The following is an 18,504-nucleotide window of genomic DNA, read 5'->3' as shown; positions in this document are numbered from 1 at the left end:
CACCTGCTGAAATCCTACCCTCTCGGAGGGCACCACTGCTTCCTACACTTCCTGGCCTCGACCCACAGCAGGAAATACCGTGCCACCCTCAGCTGACGTGCACGCCCGCACACGTGTGTGTATGCACGCACGCACACGCACTCACACACACTCAGTGGGAACAGAGATTTCCCAAACACCGCTTCTCCTTACCGCGCGTGCGGAGTCTGATCAGGGCCATTCTGTTCCTTTTATGTAAAAGCAGTGCTGCTCGTGGACAGTTGAATGGATTTTGTGATTCACTGTGTTGAAACCTACAGTTTATAAAATGCTTTCTGCAGTTTGGCTCCAGCGCTGGTTCTCCATGAACATTTCCCAGCTGGGACTCCCTGGAGCACGTGTCTGTCCACACGAACTGTTACTGATCGTCAGGGCCCTGAGGTGGCCCAGGGAGGGCCAGAGACAGGTCCCTCTTGGCCCATGCCCTTGAGCCATGTGTCCTTGAGGGCATCAGGTGGCCATACCGGGCCTGTTTCTGCACCTGTAAAGTGGGCGTGACCATACCAGCAACATGGTGTTGCGTGGGGATCGCACCGGTGCCGGGACCGTGCACCTCGGTGGACATCCCTCAGGCCCCGGTGCACGCAGGAGCTGGGGGTGCTGTGCTGAGACGGGGCCCCTTCGTCCCCACAGGCACCTGGCGTGGGGGCCCAGAGATGGTGCGTACCTTGTGCTTCATGTCACCAAGCAGCCTGGTCCCCTGGTTCCTTCCCTGAGATCCTATTCAGACCCCCTGGGGGGTGCCCGCTATTTTACAACCCCCCCCCCCCACGAACCTCTTTGGTGACTGGCTTCATGTTAGCTCGGGGCTGTGTGTGTCTAGCTGCTATGTGCGTGCTCCAGGTTTCTTCTCTCCCCCAAGGGAGGCTTGTGCCACACACTGGCCGTGTGCACGGTGCGTGGTGTGTGTGTGTGGGGGGGGTGCTTTCTTTATCCCCTCCCCCACCACGGGCGGGATGCTGGGCCATCTCTCCTCAGTCCCAGGCTGTTGAGAGGAGGCTTCGTTCCCCCAGGTGGTCTGGACGAGTTAAGGAAGTCCAGCCCCTGCCGCCACCTGGTCACACCTCACCTCCCCTTTCTCCAGCTCCCCCAGGCTTTGTCATTTTTTCCTTCCTCTAGAGAGGCCGCTGCTTAAGATGACCACCCCCAGCTCAGCCGTGCCGCCAACGCAGAAACCCCCAACCCACGATGAGCCCTGTCCTCAGGGCTTTCCGTGGGCCACATCTGATCCCCTCATGGGGATTAGCTGTGAGGGCAGCTCTGTTGTTACCCCACTTAGAGATGAGGATACTGAGGCACAGACTTGCCCAAGCACCCAGCTGCCGAGTGACGGGCCCACAGGTGACCCGAGTCTCCCGGGTTAACACCAGCCCTGCCCAGCGGAGATCGAGCTGTGGTGGAAGCGGGCTAGAGTCTCCCCTGTGCAAGTTCACGCCAGGCCAGGGCCTGATTTATTCCAGAAACTCACCCAGTCCTTAGGCACTTCTGATCTTTGCATCTCCTTGAAAGATCCGCCGTGTTCTCTGCTCTGTTTCCAAGGCCTCTGGGCAGACGAGGGGTCCTGACCCTGGGCTCTGAGCCACGATGCCTCACGGCTGCAGAGCACAGAAACCGGGGCTGGAAGCACACTTGGTTTCAATCTGAGTGTGCAGACCGTCCTCGGAGGGCAGCAGCAAGACTGCAAGAAGCTTCAAGTGGGAGTCAGGAAACAGCCGTGGGCTCTGTTTGCCATCCGCCCCCCTAAAGAGGGAGAGAAGCAGGCCCTGGCAGTCTTGCAGGCATGGGGTCCCAGCCCCCACGTCCAGGCTGTCCTGCTCTGCGTCCCTCACAGGTCACTGAGGCGAACGCAGTGGGCCCCACCCTGCCGGCCCTGTGCAGCCCGGAGAGCGGCTGCCGGGGAAGGGCTCTGTGGGCCTGTTTCGGTTAGTTTCCTCACCTGTGTGTCTACAGAGGTGTAACGAGCCCCGGTTAGGTACCCACAGGTCACAACGAGCGTGAGTGTAGAAGTAACGCTTTCCGTGCCGGGCATTAGCCCGCTCACTTCTCCAACATGTTCAGACAGGAAAACCTAGAGAGAGAGGTGAAGTGGGTGCCCCCAGGGCCCCCAGCCGGTGAGCCATGAGGTCGAGATTTGAACACACTCTGGGACTCTCTGCTTATCAGAGGGCCACAGGTGGGCATCGCGTGTGCCCAGTACTCTGGGCCGCCTCTCCAGGGAGCCCGGCACAGGACCAAAGCAGAGCCGGCTGGGCTGGAGTCTGGGCTCATCAGCCGGCCCTCAGGGTGATCTCTGGTGAGGCTCAGGCCTGCCCTCCAGGAGCCCTGGGCCAGGGAGAGCCAGAAGCAAACAGTAACCATCCTGAAGGGCAGGCACTGTGCTGGGGACAGCTGATGTTGTGGGGGCCTGGGGAGCGACAGACACCCTTTCTGCTACCCGCGGTGGGCCCCAGCTGATCGCCACGGGACCGCCAGCGCCGTGAGGCCTCCCAGCTGCGGGGCCACAGACGGGGGTGGTGGAACCCTTGGGCAGAGGTGTAGCTGCCAGGAAGCATTCACCCCAGTGCTGATGGAGGACCTGCCCAGCAGGTGCAAGAGACAATGGGTGAGGCAGGTGGGGCCCTGACCTCCAGGAGGGATCCCGGGTGACTACATGAAGAAGGACCTGCACAGTGTGGGGGCGTGCTGGACCCCAAGGGCTCCAACACTGATGGCCCCCTGGGCAGGGGCAGAGTGCAGGGTCAGGAGGTCAGCCAGGCAGGCCCTCAAGGGTCATGATAAGAAGGGTGTTTGGGGGAGCGTTAGAGGGTCTAAATCAGAGGAATGACATGCTCTGTGTCAAACTAAAGAGGAGGCCACCCCAGCTACTGGGCAGAGCGGTGGCCGAGGGGTGGGTGGAGAGGGGGCAAAGGAAGCAAGGCTGGCCCCCAGGTCTCTGGCTGGAGCCGTGGGTGGGTGCTGGGGTGCAGAGCTGGTCGGTCGGAACCGATGCCAATGTGAGAGTGTGAGCAGATGCAGAGTGTTGAGGCCCTGCTGTCCTGGGGACAAGTCACAGCGATAAACAGCTGGGGTTTTTGTGCTCTGGTCGAGGTGCTGGCCAATGACAATCTAGGGACTTTTCTACACACGATATTTTGTCCGGACCCCGATACAAGCCCTGGTCCATCTGATGGTCGTGCCCGTGTGATGACCCCCTCGCTATAGGATGCCCTATCGTGAGCCGGCGGGGTGGCAGGGTCGGGTGAGTCCTGGGTGTGGTGGTTTCCTGAGACCTTTGGAAACTTGGCCGTGTGCCCTCATCAGTTACTTTTAACTATCTACTTGCGTTCCAAGCCTCAGGCGTCACCTCCTCCAGGAAGCACCGCCCACCCCCCCATCAGGATCGATGACTTCTGACACCTCCACAGCCCGTACTGATGAAATGTGACAGTCCTCGCCCAGCCCCTGGATGGGCCTTGAGGGCGGGGGTCCTGCCTCATTCGGCTTGGTGCCCTTAGCTCCTGGCGCCCCCGGCTGGCACGTGGCCAGTGCTCAGTACACATCTACTGGGTGTGTGATAAGGAGCTGAATCCACGACCCGTGCCCGAGGCTGTCAGGAGAGTGGACCTCCTGGCCAGGACCCCCTGCCTCAGCTTAGCCAGCCCTGGGCAGAGATGGGGTGGCAAGGATTATTCACCCTGTTTGTTCATGAGAACCAGAGTCAGCATCACAAAGGCTGATGAGACACCCCCCGGTGCAAGGCGACCCCAGCTCCGTGTGTGTGGGACACCCTGTTGGTATAGGGCAGCCCAGCCATCCCATGTGTGGGCCATTGGTGCAAGGTGGCCACAGCAACGAGGAGGACACACGATGTACCCTGGGTTGCTTTTCACCCTGCCCTTCCCTGCAGCCCCCGTGGCGGGCGCCCTGGGAGGACCAGGGAGTCTAGGAGGCTGGGGGGCAGTGAGGAAGGAGCTGACAGCAGCCGCCTGAAGACAGGAGTATTGCGTCATTCTCCTCCTGCAGGCTTCAGGTGGCCCTCCCCTTCCCCGAGCTTCTGGCATGCACTCAGCAGATCTAGCTAGCAGCAGTAGGGAGCAAGGGAGCCAGCTTCTGTCCTGCTCCCGCTATGTCTGGGAGAGCTTCGTGCACGGGCTTCCCCGCTCATGGCTCAGGGTCCTAATGCGCTCCAGAGTGGGCGCGGGGCTTGCTCACCAACCTTCTCCCTTTCTGCAGAGCGCCTGCTCCGGCCGCAGGGGCAGGGGCTTGAACTTGCAGCGCAGTCACCGTGTGGAGCTTGTCCTGTGTCCCTGCGCCGGGATATAGGGAGACAGGAATGCCGCAGACCCTGCCCGCCATCCTGCCGCCGGTGGCCCCCATCCTCATCCCTCCATCCTGCACCGCTTATCGAGCTGCGGGGGCCAGCGCTGTGCCGGCAGCTGGGGTGTGTTGGGTCAGACCCACCCACTGGACAGAGTGTCCCCGTGAAGCCTGGCGGGAGCTATGAGACACCACGTCCCAGATTGCGGTGGGAAAACGGCAAAGGACCCTGCCGGGGAGAGGAGACAGCGTCCTGGGGCTGTGCTCCCCTTGCCAGGTCCGAGAAGATGAAGGGTCATGTACCAAGTCAGCAGGGCACACACACATCTTTCTAATGCACAGGATCCGGGGAGAAAAACAATGAAAAGATGGGGATGGGTGTGGACGTGGTCCTCCGTGGGCTCTGGCAGAGGTGTGCAGACGTGCCCAAGGCCACGCAGCTCTGATCACTGCTGCTTTATGACAGGAAGCCTTTCAAAAATGAGTTAGAGTCAGGACCCCTCCAGTTGAAGTGACACAGAGACACGATGCACATTGACATAAGCCAGAAAAAAAAACGGGTTGAGAGGAATTTCTCAGTTCCGGGTATCTGTAGAGCGTAGGCTGTGCTGGTTTCACACAGGACTGGATCCAGGGGCTCAGATGATGTGATCAGGAACCCCAGCTCCGCTTTCCCTCACCTCAGGTGGGCTCTCCTCACTGGGCGGCCCTCCCGGGCTCCCAGCTGACGTCCATCAGCCGAGACCTAGCGGAAGGAGGAGGCTGGTTTCCCAGCAGTTCAACACAAACCCCACCTGGCTTGGGTCTGTGTCCATCCCTGAAAACCAAGTGCTGTGGTCAGGGAGACGGGGCCCCTGCTGCACACGCCCCCACTCCCCGCAGCCTGGGTGAGGGACAGTGCCACGAGAACTTGACCGAGATGGGGAAGGGTGGGTACCCAAAAGGAACATCAAAGTGCTAGGGCCAGAAAAAGCCAGGAATGCAGGTTGGGCATGCAAAGAACAGTGTGCTTCACGGTCCTTGGTCCACACTGACTCAGCCAGCTCTGGGGGGTATTCTTTATGACACTGAACAGTAAGCCCTTGACCTGTGGGAAGACTCCTCACATTAAAAGAGCCAGAGCCCTCTGATTGCAGCACGGGCCCAACATTTGAGTAGTTGTAGAAATATTTCTGTCAGTGCCAAGTGGAAACTGGAATCACGAAGAAGGTGTGGTGTGTGATTCAAGGAGGTTCTGTCTACTGGGGAGACTTCTTGAAATGCCAGGCTATGAATAACTTCTGTGAAAAATTAATCATGGACAGAATCTTTAGCCAGCAGATACATGTTTGAATCTTCTATATTCTGATTAAAATACAGAAAGAACGTAGGCTTGCGAATTCACCTAGTCAAGAAAAGTTTTGAACCTGTGGGAGGTTGCCTGGTGGGCACTGCAGTGGGAAGTGCAGTGTCAGTGAGCAGCAAAGGCCCTGGGGTCAGCCGAGAGGTGGGAAGTGGGGAGGGAAAAGAAACCCCCACTTTGGGAATGCCAACTCTGGCCCAGTCACTTAATACAAAGTGTCTTGTCCTTCACCGTCCCGTTGGATGGATATTAACGATTGGGTTGAAAATGACTCTGGGTGGGTCACGCAGCACTTGGATGCTAAGGGCAGAGTCACACACAGGCCAGGTTTCCCTCCGTGCGCACACTGCTCCCCTGGGAGCCAGTGGAAGGGACTGGCTTGGAACCTAGGGCTTTGTGTTCTCCTGTTCTAGGCCAGAGAGTGCATCCAGGGGCCGGGGGTGGGGAGGGGGTGGGTGACAGCGGCCAGAAGGGAGAAGTGGCCTTGGCTCAGGAGGCACCGAGGTCCTGGGCACGAGGGAAGGGTGGGCATGCTGAGGCCACGCTGGGCAGGGGCCCTGAGGACCTCGGTGAGGAAGCCTGGTCTGATCTCAGGGAGAGGTGGCCTGGTATTTTCCAGCCATCCCCCAAGAGGGCCGCAGTGTGTACCTGAGCTGTGAGGTCTTCAGAAGCCTCCGCACTCTGAGCTGTCCGCAGTCCCCGTGCCTCTCCACCTTTGCACCTGAAGGCTGCACTGGCTCAGGCCACGCCCCTGTCGCCTCCTCCCGGAGTCCTGTGTCCTGTGGACTCGGGTGCCTGGAACACGGGCTGGTGGCATTGGTGGCCGCAGAGCCAGCTCCGAGCCTGGCAGAGCTGGTGCTGGGAAAGGCCAAATGAACCCATCAGGAAGGCTGGTCCTCGGGTGGTGCTACGGGGGACCATTTTTGTTTCCAGAAACTTCTAGAGCGTGAGAGGCTGTCAGTGTGTACTGAGCACCTACAGTGGAGTCTGTGGTGCTGGTGGTCCATCCCGCGGGTTGCCTAGAGGTGTGCCGTCGTACCTGCCGAGGTGGGGTGTGGAGCGGGGTGGAGGCCCCGAGTATTCATTGTATAAATCAGACTGGTAAAAAGTATAAAAAATAACAAAACGAAGCAAAAAACTATTTTTTAAAATTGTTAGTTATGCTGCCTATTGCTGGTGAGGTTGTGAAAGTTGGCTTTCGTAACTCAGGATAACTTTTTAGAAAGGAGACTATAGCGTGAGCCGTATGACGTTTGGGCCCTTGGGCCTAGTAATGCACCTGAAGAACCTATGCTGGGAGAATGACTCCAAAAAAAAATGTATACGCAGAGTGGTTTGTGGCACCATTTTATAAAATTAGTGAATATTGGGAATAATGTAAAGGCCCAGCACCCTGAGCATGTCTCTCCATTGGGTTTCTGAACCGTGGAAATGGTACATTTCACCAGAGTAATGTGGGAAATTGGTTACGATTCACTGTCATAAACGTGTGTGTGTGTGTGTGTGTGCGTGCGCGCACTGATTGTGACCTCCAAAAATCATGTGCATATAGACGGCAGTCTTGGAAAACATGGATTTGGTTTGTTTATTGGGGCACAGGGGTGCTGGAATCTTTCTAGAGCCCAGCTCAAGCAGGCCTGAGCTCAGGGGTGAGGGTAGGACTGGGGTCTGTGCCCCCTTGTCCTTCCCGCCGCTCTGAGCTGCTACTGAAGACCACCGTCCGTGGGAGTTTTGCTGTCCGTGTCCAGGGCTGTCTGCATCACTGGAAGGCAGCATTCTGGCATATTCTATCTGCATCTGACCTGGATTTTAACAAAGCTGCCCTGGGTCCGAGCCCATCGTTGTAGTCCCCTCTACTCCCAAACAGGCGACAAGGACCAGCCTCGCGACATTCTGTCTGCTTTTCTCCTGTGTTAAAGGGCCCATGGAGGGAGACGTGGAGGTGCCCTTTGAAGAAGTCCTGGAGAAGGCCAAGGCGGGGGACCCCAAGGCACAGACGGAGGTGAGGACCGCGTGTCGGGAGGCTCAGCCCGCGGCCCCTGCACAGTGGCCCCAGGAGAGGCTGGTGCTGTGTGAACGGGGAGCAGGGCTGCCGGGCTCCCGTTTGTAGTGTTCCCATGTTCTCTGTGTCATTTTGCCCCCCACCGCCCTCTGTGGACCCCGTGTTCTCTCCCATGTCCAGCTCACACCCCATCTTGGGCACCCCCTCCTCCAGGATGCCTTCCCTGCCTCCTGCCGGCCCTCGGTGCCCTGGCCCCCCTCCTGTCATGTATGGAGGGGGGACCACACCCTCCCCGCAGTCTCCAGAGCCCGAGGGTCCCACAGGCCCCACCGGGTGTAGACGCCCAGGGGACCCCGATCCCCGCGCCGCCCCCCCCCACCGTCTTCCTGGCCCAGGGCGAGCGGGGTGGGGAGGTGGGCTGGCCAGGAGCCCCGGGGGTGGGCAGGAGAGGGTCGGGAAGCCCCAGCCTGCCGGGCTGTGGGGAGCAGGTCGGGGCCAGGACGAGGAGCTCCAGCGCAGCAGGCGGGGGGCTGCCGTGGGGCGGGGCTTGACGGGCCTCTCGCCGCAGGTGGGGAAACGCTACCTGCAGCTCGCTGGCGCCGGGGACGAGGAACTGAACAGCTGCACGGCGGTGGGCTGGCTGATCCTTGCCGCGAAGCAGGGCCGGCGCGAGGCCGTCAAGCTGCTTCGCCGGTGCCTGGCGGACAGGAAAGGTGGGTCCGCGGGCGGCTCGGTGCAGGCGACCCGCCTGAGGGACGCGCGCTGCTGGCTAAATCAGCAGGTGACGCCAGGAAATCTGCAGCGGGTGTAAATTCTGTTCCGCCGGCGGGTTGTCATGTAGACGTTTCTGGAGCATGACATGGGATGTGTAGCGAGCAAAGCCGCTGTCCTCTTCAGCGTGTGCTGGTGTCTGTCGGTAGATCCCTGCTGGCTTCTAATCTTGACCGAGGAGTGGATCGTAGAGCCCGCGGGCGGTCAGCTTCACCGGGTGCAGTAGGAGAATGTGACAGTGGCCTGAGGTCAGGATGGAACTTTCTGGGCTGACTTTGCATCCAGTCTGGGCTGAACAGCTGGGGGACCACAGGCCAGTAAAGACCTGCTCAAGTGCATTCGCTGCCAGGAAGCGAGCGGGTGGGGGCGGGGGGCGGGCAGTGAGACTGAGCCCGGCCACACACGGCCACTTATTCCATTATCCTGCCCCGGGGATGTGGCTCGTCCCTGGGGCCATGAGCGGTGCTTGTGGAAGTTTCAACTTCAGAGAAAAACGGAAGGGTGTGTCATAAAGGGTTTTTTAAATGATTTTCTCCGGATTGTAGAAGTGTCTTATATTTATCATAGAAAACTTGGAATATATAAAGAGCAAAAAGATGCAAATTACCCATAACCTTGAAACCCAGAGAAATGCTCTCTAGTTCGGTGTGTTTTCTTCTGGTTTTATATCATAATGTTTTTAAGAGTTACATTTATTACATAGAATCTTCCTTCTTTTTTGGAAATGGGACCGATGCCTTTGAAAACAGAACAGAGGGGTTCTGTCAGCCAGGGTTTCTCACCAGCCTGCCCTCCCATTGTGGAGCAAGTCAGTGAGGGAGGGGGCCCGGTCAGGACCAGGCCCGAGGGCGTGTACTGCAGGGGGCCCCGGGAATCCCTGCGTGCCCCGCACCTCCCACTGTTTCACACCAAGTGCTTCCTGATCTTGAAAGAAACGGGCACTCAGGTGGAAAATTTGGAAGATGTTTAGAGGGAGAAAAAATCCCGTCCCCCATCTCAAGTCTTACTGCTCTTGGTGGGGGGCCGCTGATGGCCCTGACAGTTGGGGGTGAAGGGAAAAAGGTGGCCGCAGACCAGCCTGTGAAACCTGTGCCCATCTCTCTCCACAGGGAGTCTCTGTCTCCCTGGGAAAGGGCTGGCTGTGCGGGAACCGGATTTCCCAGCCGCCTCAGGAGGGGCAGGGCCTGTGAAGAGCTGTGGACGCAGGGGAGGCCCGCGCTTGCACCCAGGCCGGTCACCGTGGTTACCGGTCTCTGACTCCCATGGTTACCTGCCGGTCTGCCTGCTCCGACTCCCTGGCCTCGGGCAAGCCAGGACACCCCTGTGCCTCGGCTTCCCCATCTGTAAATGAGGGAGCGGTACCTACTCCCGAGGGTGCTTGTGAGGAGGAAATTGGACAGAGAAGTGGGCCAGGAGCACAAGAAGGTCTAGCACATGCCTGCCGGGGGGGTCACCTGGGGAGATCTGCCAGGAGCATGGAAGGCCTGGCATGTGCTTGTCCTCGGGGTCACTCCAGGGAGGGTCCACTGAAGGACCAGGCTGGCCTCCAATCTGGAGAGTGGGTCCCAGCAGGGTCTTTAGCCAGATGTCCTTTCTGGTCGGATGTCTGTTTCTGCCCTGGTGACCAGGGGTGCCTGCAAAGCATCTTGCATGAGTCCCCTCCCAAGCCCCTGCAGGCAGGGCTGGTCAGGGCTCAGAGCGTCACTAGCGGCCCCCAGGCAGATGGGACAAGGCCGGTAATGCCTCTTGTCTTGTAGGCATCACTTCTGAGAACGAGCAAGAGGTGAAGCAGCTCTCCTCCGAGACGGACCTGGAGCGGGCTGTGCGCAAGGCTGCCCTGGTCATGTACTGGAAGCTCAACCCCAAGAAGAAGAAGCAGGTGGCCGTGTCAGAGCTGCTCGAGAACGTTGGTCAGGTCAATGAGCACGGTACGTGAGCCTTCCCGTGGGGAGCTCATGGGCTTCTCTGTGGGAATTCTGGGGGGCTTCCCTATGGGAGCCCTGCGGAGACTCTGCGAGCCTAACTGGGGGCTCCCAGAGACCTTGCTGTGGGGACCTCATAGGCATCCTCTAAGGCCCAGGGAGGGTCCCTCCTGGGGTGTCATCCTGTCCTTGGGGTCCCCTCCCTGCCCTGAGCTCTGGTGCAGTCCATGGGCAGAACCACAGATCTTGTCATTCTCAGGGTGTCCTGTTCCTCCTGAGGGGACAGAAGCCGGGGGAGAGGAACAGATGCGGGCAGGGACCTGGGTCCCTGAATCCCCGAGGTTCCAGGGGCACTGAGCCGACTGTGGCTCGGACAGCCTCCCTGAGGCAGGCCTCATCACCGGCCTCCACGGCCCCTCCCCCAGCCTCCTGAGCAGGCAGCCAGCCCGAAGGACAGATGGGGCAGAAGAACGGCGGCCCTGACTGGGCGTGGCTGCTCCAGTCCCCAGGCCCGACCTGACTTCTCCCTCTCCGTTACTGGAGGAGCACCTGCCTCTAGCTGCTCAGATGTGATTTCTGCCCAGGCTGCACCCAGCCCTCTCTGGCCCCCCAGGACTGGGGTCCCCTCCCAACACAGCAGAGCAGTAGAGAAGGCTGCTGGGCAGACACGTTTGCCCCTTCTCCTGGGGTCTCCGGGCAAGACCCCTGTCCAGCTAGACCCTCCAGGGACTAGCCTGCTCTCTGGACAGGGGTTGGGGAGACTACGTGCTGGGGCGAGCAGAGATGTCCGTGAGGCCTGGGTCTCAGAGGGGCAGCACCCTGGAGAGCCATGCTTGATGTGACGAGCTTGGGCCACCCCTGTGGGGCCCCAGAGACCCTGCAGTGCTGCAGCTCAGCCCCCACCTGCTGCCCCCCCTCCCCGACCAAGCCCCTTCCATGGCCCTCGGTCTCTCTGGGTCCCAGCGCCTCTCCCCTCATGTTGTCTGTCTCCTGCCTGACCTGACTCCGCAAAGGCATGCCTCGGTGCCTGGCACGCAGAAGACTTGAATGCTCGCCAGATTGAGGGTGCGGCAGGGGGTGGATGTTGACAAAAGGGCAGAATACTTCAGTCCGGGCTCAGCGCTCAGCCACTGAACAGACTCGTGTGGAGCCCCTTCCAGCCGCAGGGCTGGGGAGACAGCCAGGCCCGGCCCCCAGAGAGCTCAGTCTTTTCCAGAGGAAAATCATGCCAAGGGACGATGCCAGCAGAGGTATTTGGGGATAAGTTATGCTGACCAGAAACTTGTGTGTCTCTTGCCAAGGCTGCATCGGTAGAGGGGATGACTGTGCCCAGCAGGGGCCGAGAGGTGGCCCTCACTCTGCCCATCAAGGGCTGTGGGGAGACCCCAGGCCCTGTGGTCCCCAGAGCTCGGGGACACCCCGGGAGCACATGGGCCGGTTTCTAGAGGGCTGCAGGGCACATGGGAACAGCCTGCTTTGATTCTCTCCTTGCTCTGTCATCTACAGATGGAGGGACACAGCCAGGCCCGGTCCCCAAGTCCCTACAGAAGCAGAGGCGGGTACTGGAGCGCTTGGTTAGCAGCGAATGTGAGTATGGCCTCCTGTCCTGCACCTGTGACCCCTTGGGCCGAGCAGTTACGCCCACCACCCCGGGCACACGTCCACTCCTTGTTGCAGACTCCAGGCCTGGGGCCCCCAGGGTCGTGGAGGCATGGTGGGTCTTCAGTCCAGTCTGTTTGGGGCTGGCGGTGTTCTGGGCAGTGGGCCTGGAGCCTGCCCAGCGGGAGCACACGGTAGGAGGGAAAAGAGACCCGGTACAGAGGGCAGTAAACACAGTCCTGCAGGACGGAGCGGGGGTGGTGCGTGAGTGCGTCCGCGTGCCTGAGCAGGTCAGCAAGGGTGAGGAAGCAGCCCCTGAAGCACAAGGGGGGAGAACCACACACAAAGGCCCAGTGAGGGGGCGCCCAGCAGGGACTGTGGGGGCTGCCCCGAGCATGGGCTGTGGGAAGGTGAGGAATGCAGGGTTGGGGGGCACGCAGAAGTGGGTGCCTTTGGGGCATCCAGTTAGGAGAGGTCCTCAATCCTCCCATGTGCAGCTGCCCAGCCGTGTGGGCGGACTCTTGGTCTTGGTGGCCAGGGCCCCCGTCCCGTAGGAGACCAGACAGGAGGGACCCAGTGGCTGCTCAGCACTGACAGGAGGCCCGGCTCCTCCCCCAGCTCTGCCACACTCCTTGTGACCTCAGGCAGGCCTGGTTTTCCTCTCTGGGGCTCGGTTTCCCCTTGTGCACAGTCAGATTAGAGGGCCAAGGACCCCACCAGTCCTGAGAGCTTCTGTTGGAGCGGGACAGGGGGCATCGTACAGAGGGGCACACACACCCCTTCCCACCGGGCCGATAAGCAGTCCGTCCGTGAGGTGTTGTTGGAACTCTGGTGACGTATCAAATCCCAAGTCTGGCTTTCCCAGGGCCTCAGGCAGGGATGCACAGATGTGCTTTCGTGCTGTGTTTGGGGGACGCAAAGCAGTGTAGGACCCTGGCTGATGGGCAGCAGAGGAATCAGAGGTTCTAGATGGGTTTTAAGTACAGAGGTGCCAGGAGTCTGACTGTGTTTGGGCTGAGAGGTGCCTCCAGGCAGAAGTCAGTGAGGGGTAATTCCTCCTGAGAGAGCTCGGCTCTGCCTTCTCCACTCTAGTCACCTTATGCTTAACCGCTCAGAACTTTCCTGTGCACCTGGTAACTGCTAGAACGTCCTGGGGTCCTGGGGGAGACCCCGTGCTCTGGGCTCAGAGGGATGGGTCTGAGGCCCACCCGAGGTGAGAGCTGGGCAGAGACATGGCCTCTCCAGGCCTCCGTGGTGGGTGTGGACAGTGCCATCCAGGGGTGCCCCCCTCCGGCCATCAGCCAGCCGGGCAGCCTCCCCTCAGGTGCAGGCTCCTGGCCCCTTCCCACCAGGACATTCCCAGCAGCCTATGAACATGTGCTTATTCCCCTCACCTCAGAAAAAAAAGGATGAGACGCTCTCTGGACCCCTTGCTCCCATAGCAACCACCCTGTTTCTTTGCTCCCCTTTCTAACAAAGCTGGAGAGGGGCATCTGCAGTCACCATCCTGGCTCCCCTCCCCCCTTCTCTCTGGGCCCTCCCCCTCGTCGTCCACCGCAATGGCCCTGTCCAAGTCACTGGTGACCCGTCCTCAGACCCCGCTGTATCCACACTCTGTGCCTCGGGGCGGGTCTCATGGTGTCAGACCGCCCACGACACCAACACATAGCCCGGGCCAGGCCACTGGGCCCTGTCTTCTCCACTGTCTGTCTCGTGTCAGCTCAAGCCTCGCGTGTCCACCTGCCACCAGGGCGGGCCCCGCCCCAGGCTGCCCCATCTCACGGTGGCCCTGTGGCCCGGGTGTAGTCCTGGACGTCTTCCGGCCCCCCAGGTTAGCACACAGCCCCTGGTCCACAGCCCGCCCTCTCCCGGGGTGCTCGCCTCGTTCCTGACACTGTTGCCTTTGCTCTTGCTGCTGCTTATTGCTCTCTTCCACGGTCGGCTTGTGTCCCAGTGTCCCCAGTGCCCAGGACACAGCCCCCATACGGGCGGCCCCAGAGACACCTGGTGAGTGACGGCCCCACAGCTGGCGGCCTGCTCGTGATGTGACCGCTGGGTTAATTCACTCACCGCGCCTCCCTGGCTCCCCTCTCCCTGCCTGGAGGACAGTCTGACGTGGACATGACCGTGGCGAGCAGCCGGCCTCGTCTGGCGGTCAGCCTTGTTGAGCGTGACCCCGCTAGACCAGGAGCCCAGACTTGGGCCCACGCTGGGTTGGTGCACAGATCCAGGTATTCCCAGTGCTGGGTCGGCCCTCGGTGTCTGCGTGCTGAGCGGAGGGGTCAGTAGTTGGCGGGGCTGCAGGGCCACCGTCAGCAAGCCTGTGAGAAGCCGGGGCTGAAGGAGGGGGCAGGAAGGCGCTGGTGGTGAAGGTGGCTACACGGCCCCTCAGGCAGACCCTGGGCTTGAGAGCTGAGCAGAGGGAAACTCAGGGCAGGGACAGCATGTCACCAAGGCGAGGAGGCGGGGTGAAGACCGTCCCGTCTCTCTTCTCCCCACCGGCCGTCCTTGCCCACCTGTCTGTCCCGGACAGAGAGGCCTTGGCTCCCGAGCCTGCTCGGCTTCCCTCTCCGCTGGGCCCCAGCCACCTTCGCGGCCTGGCCTGTCCGCGTGGGGTGACCCTGTGCCCTTCTCCCTTGTGCCCAGCTAAGAGCTACATAGCACTGGACGACTTCGTGGAGATCACCAAGAAGTATGCCAAGGGCATCATTCCTGCCAACCTGTTCCTGCAGGACGATGACGACGATGAGCTGGCGGGCAAGAGCCCTGAGGACCTGCCCCTGCGCCTGAGGGTGAGCGGGCCCGGAGGACTCTGACACCAGGGCCCCCACCTGCCATTGCACGCGCCTGGTGCTCTCCAGGGAGGGGTGGGGGGAGGCCCTTGCCAGACACGGGAGCCTTCCGGACCGTGCAGCTTGTCCCTGGAGGCGCATCCTGTAAGGGTGGTCCCCATGCTTATTTATTTATTTATTTATTTTAAGATTTTATTTATTTATTTTGACAGAGAGACAGTGAGAGAGGGAACACAAGCAGGAAGAGTGGGAGAGGGAGAAGCAGGTCCCCATGGTTATTCGCTCACCACACCTCCCCAGGCTCCCCGTCTCTCTGCCTGGAGGACAGGATGTGTTCTCCTCCTGGGGACCTTTCATAGGCACTCGGCCTCCAAAGCCAAGGGCGCTATTGGGGGTGGGCCTGCTCGGGAGTGACGGATGAGCCGCCTCGTGTCTTTGTCAGCAAAGCGCTGTGGGCAGCAGTGAGCCATGCACTAGAGTCTGACTTTCACTTAGACTTTGTCAGTTTGAAAAATGATCCATTTACGGCACGGAACGGAGGTCGGTTTCTCAAAGATGCCTTCCCGCAAAAGCAGAGTGCTAGTGTTCGGAGACCGTGAGGATCCTGCCGGGGTAGCTGTTTGCCCAGATCTGCGGGGGCGAGTGGGTGAGGTGCGGCTAGCCCCGAGGACGTCCCGGCGGGCTGGCCGGAAGGGAGGCACCCTTGCCCTGCCATTGGCCAGCAAGGAATGAGCGCAGAGCCCACAAACAGGTGCAGAAAGCCGGGAATGGCGGGTCATGGCCCTGGCGTGACAGCTTTCACGCTCTGGGTCACGTGGTTGAGACCTACGGTGCAGGCGGTCAGTGTGGCCATGCCACGCTCTCCCGGATTCCTCAGGTCGGCTCTCCCACTTGGCAGACACACCAGGATTTCCCCAAGTGCGGCCACCCGACCCAGGCAGGTCCGTCAGCACGAGGGGCTCCGAGCCCACGAATCGTCCTGAGGCCCGTGGCGTTCGTCATCCAAGAGTCCATTGTTCTGAGCTCAGCAGGAGTGTGTGTGAAGCACCATCAGTGAGGCGGGGGGCAGGGGGTGGCGCGGCCCCCAGCGGGCGGGAGTGGCTGGGACAGGAGGTGCGCTGAAGTCCCCTCACTGGAGGCAGCTCCGTGTAGCCCCTCGTGGGAGCCTGGATGTGGAGGCTCAGATCGGGCGCCCTCCGGGTGGGGAGATGCGGTGGCCCAGGGTGGCCAGTGTGGTGGCCACACTCGGGACCAGCGGGCTGAGGGAGTCCCCCGAGGAGAGGGGCTGCGTCCGGGATGAGGTTCTGAGCCGCAGGCCAGGAGGGCCAAGGAGCTTGACCAAGGGAGCTCACGGCTGTTACCGCAGGTCTGCTCGGACAGGCCTGGGCTAAGTGTGTTCACAGACGGACGCTGTTAGTTTCCCTAGAACATGAGGGGAGGAGTGTGGAGCGCTTGCCGTGGTTCTTGGCCAAGAGGAGGCGCTCCCCAAATGCTAGCGAGGGTGGAAGGTGAAGGGGCAAGTCCGGAGGACTAGGGGCAGGCCGCGCGTGCCCCGCCCCGGCATAGTGGCTAACGGTGCCCGCTTTCACGGCAGCCTGGTTGGGACGGTAAATTATGTCCCCCTTCTTATGGGTGACAAGCTCAGTGTTGTCAGAAACGTCTGAGAGTCCTTTTTGGGAAAGAGATTTAAAGTATTCTAACAAGAAGTAAAAGAGGCTCTGTTTTCTTTTCGGTTTTTGAAATGGTCAGAGCACTTTGATGCCTTTACAGTTTGTCTCGTTAAAAGTCTTTTGTAAAAGAGATGATGAATCCTAGCAGGCGTCTCTAAAACCGAAGGCTGTCCCAGCTTTTCGTGGCCTTGTGGAGCCCGGGGAAGGGCCGTGCGCTCCCTGTTCCCGCTCCCGCGACATGCCAGGTGCCTCCGGCAGCCGGCGTGGCCCCCACAGGCGCGCTCCAGCCTCCGAGCCCCGCGCTGCCCCAGCCTTTCGGGGCAGAGAGTAAATTTAGCAATATTTAAAAATCCACAGTTACACGCTGAGTCATCGGGAAGTCCACTGTGTGCACGCTTTCGCTCGGGTTGAGATGGCCTTGCTGTGACCTGCCTGGTGACAGATGCTGTCCTGTCATAGAACAGACTCCCTGCTCATTTTTTAAAAATTTCTTTCCTGCTCAGAGAACAGCTCCTTTTAATTTGTTGCACTTGGTCTACAGAAAAGGTTTTCAGTTTCCCAGCTGGGTGGGGCCCCCAGAGGAGGGTTTGGGTGGAAGCTCCCGGGGGCCAAGTTGGGGCCCTGAAAGGAGGGGACTCCCTGGTCCTAGTGGCCCAGGCACCTCAGTGTGCAGAGAGAGGCCGGACACCACTGGACATCATGTTCAAGAAGCTTCGTTGTCTTTTTTTTTTTTTAATTCAATTAACATATAGAGTATTATTGGTTTCAGAGGCAGAGGTCAGTGATTCATCTGTTATATGTAACACCCAGTGCTCATCACTTCACGTGCCCTCCTTAATGCCCGTCCCCCAGTTACCCCATCCCCCCACCCCCCTCCCCTCCAACAACCCTCCGTTTGTTTCCTAGAGCTAAGAGTCTCTTACGGTTTGTCTCCCTCTCTGATTTTGTCTTATTTTTCCCTCCTTTCCCCCATGTTCCTCTGTTTTGTTTCTTAAATTCTACGTATGAGTGAGATCCTATGATCATTGTCTTTCTCTGACTGACTGACTTCACTTAGCATGATACCCTCTAGTTCCAGATTGCTTTTTTTTTTTTTTTTTTTTTTGAGAAGCTTCATTGTCTCTTAAAGTTTCTCTCCACCCTGTTGTGTGGCCTCAGGGGCACAAAGAAGAGGTGTGAATGGTTCAGAAGGCGAGGGGAGAACTCAGATTCATCTTCAGGTTTTCAGGCGCGGGCTGCCTGCACAGAGGAGGGCAGTGAGCTAGGCAGCCCCGGGGGACGCCTGCGGTCTGTCCTGCCGCCCCGCCTCCGGGGGGATTAGCTGCTCCGGCCGCAGCTGACGCACGCGGGGCACGCGGGGACTCTGGGCCAGCCGGCCTGGCTCTGTGTCCGAGGGCCCCTTCCAGGGGAAGCCTGGAGCGAGTCCGTGTTCACAGCGGCTCAGAAGTACCCGCCGAGGCTCACATTCCGGGGCCCGATGTCGCCAGTGCCCATCCCCGGTCACGTGGGAGGGTGGCCCCTGTGAGCTGGGGGGTCGTTTGTTCACTTCCTTGCTTGTTCTAGAACGAGAGTCAGTGGGCTGTCACAGATGTGTAAGGAGGAATGCAGCTCTTCACACACGTACGTGTGTGTGCGCACAGGCGTGCACGCACACACGTTCTTTAATATCTCCGACTCCTGTATGAGCCCGGCTCCCTCTCATCTGTGGAAAACACACTATCCAGTTGCTTCCAGATCATCCTGAGTTGACAGCCAAGGTTCTTGGACAGATGACAGCCACACCCGGGTATGGTCGCTCGGTTACGTTCCCCCCAGGATCCCCCTCGTTGGCCAGTCTTCTCCACGCTCCGGCCGGGCAGAAGAGGCGGAGGCCATGCTGCCCACCTCACCCGGGCAGGGGCGGGCGTCTGTCACGTCGCCAGGCTTCCCTGCCCCCACACGTGGGTGTTGTTGGGCAGTCAGCGGTCCACGCCTTTGGCCCTCCAGACACACCCGGACCCCTGCCCTCCTCCACGCCACGCCACCTGAGGCTGGCACGTCCAGCCTCTCTCGTTCCCCTGAGCCCTGGCAG

General features: G+C 60.1%; 1 protein-coding gene across 2 annotated transcripts in view; it reads left to right on the top strand.

The window, feature by feature from the left end:
* Window positions 1–18,504, top strand: part of WFS1 (wolframin ER transmembrane glycoprotein) — a 30,524-nt gene that overhangs the window by 9,144 nt on the left and 2,876 nt on the right. For both annotated transcript variants that reach the window (XM_036104664.2, XM_036104665.2), the window contains exons 3-7: window positions 7,597–7,679; window positions 8,248–8,392; window positions 10,208–10,378; window positions 11,879–11,959; window positions 14,618–14,763. In XM_036104664.2, coding sequence (XP_035960557.2) covers window positions 7,597–7,679; window positions 8,248–8,392; window positions 10,208–10,378; window positions 11,879–11,959; window positions 14,618–14,763 — 626 coding nt within the window. The remainder of the gene's footprint in view (window positions 1–7,596; window positions 7,680–8,247; window positions 8,393–10,207; window positions 10,379–11,878; window positions 11,960–14,617; window positions 14,764–18,504) is intronic.

Source organism: Halichoerus grypus, chromosome 3 (genome assembly GCF_964656455.1).
Source record: "Halichoerus grypus chromosome 3, mHalGry1.hap1.1, whole genome shotgun sequence".
NCBI classification, from domain to species: domain Eukaryota; kingdom Metazoa; phylum Chordata; class Mammalia; order Carnivora; family Phocidae; genus Halichoerus; species Halichoerus grypus.
The sequence above is the reverse complement of the archived record's forward strand: the minus strand, read 5'-3'. Positions and strand labels throughout refer to the sequence as shown.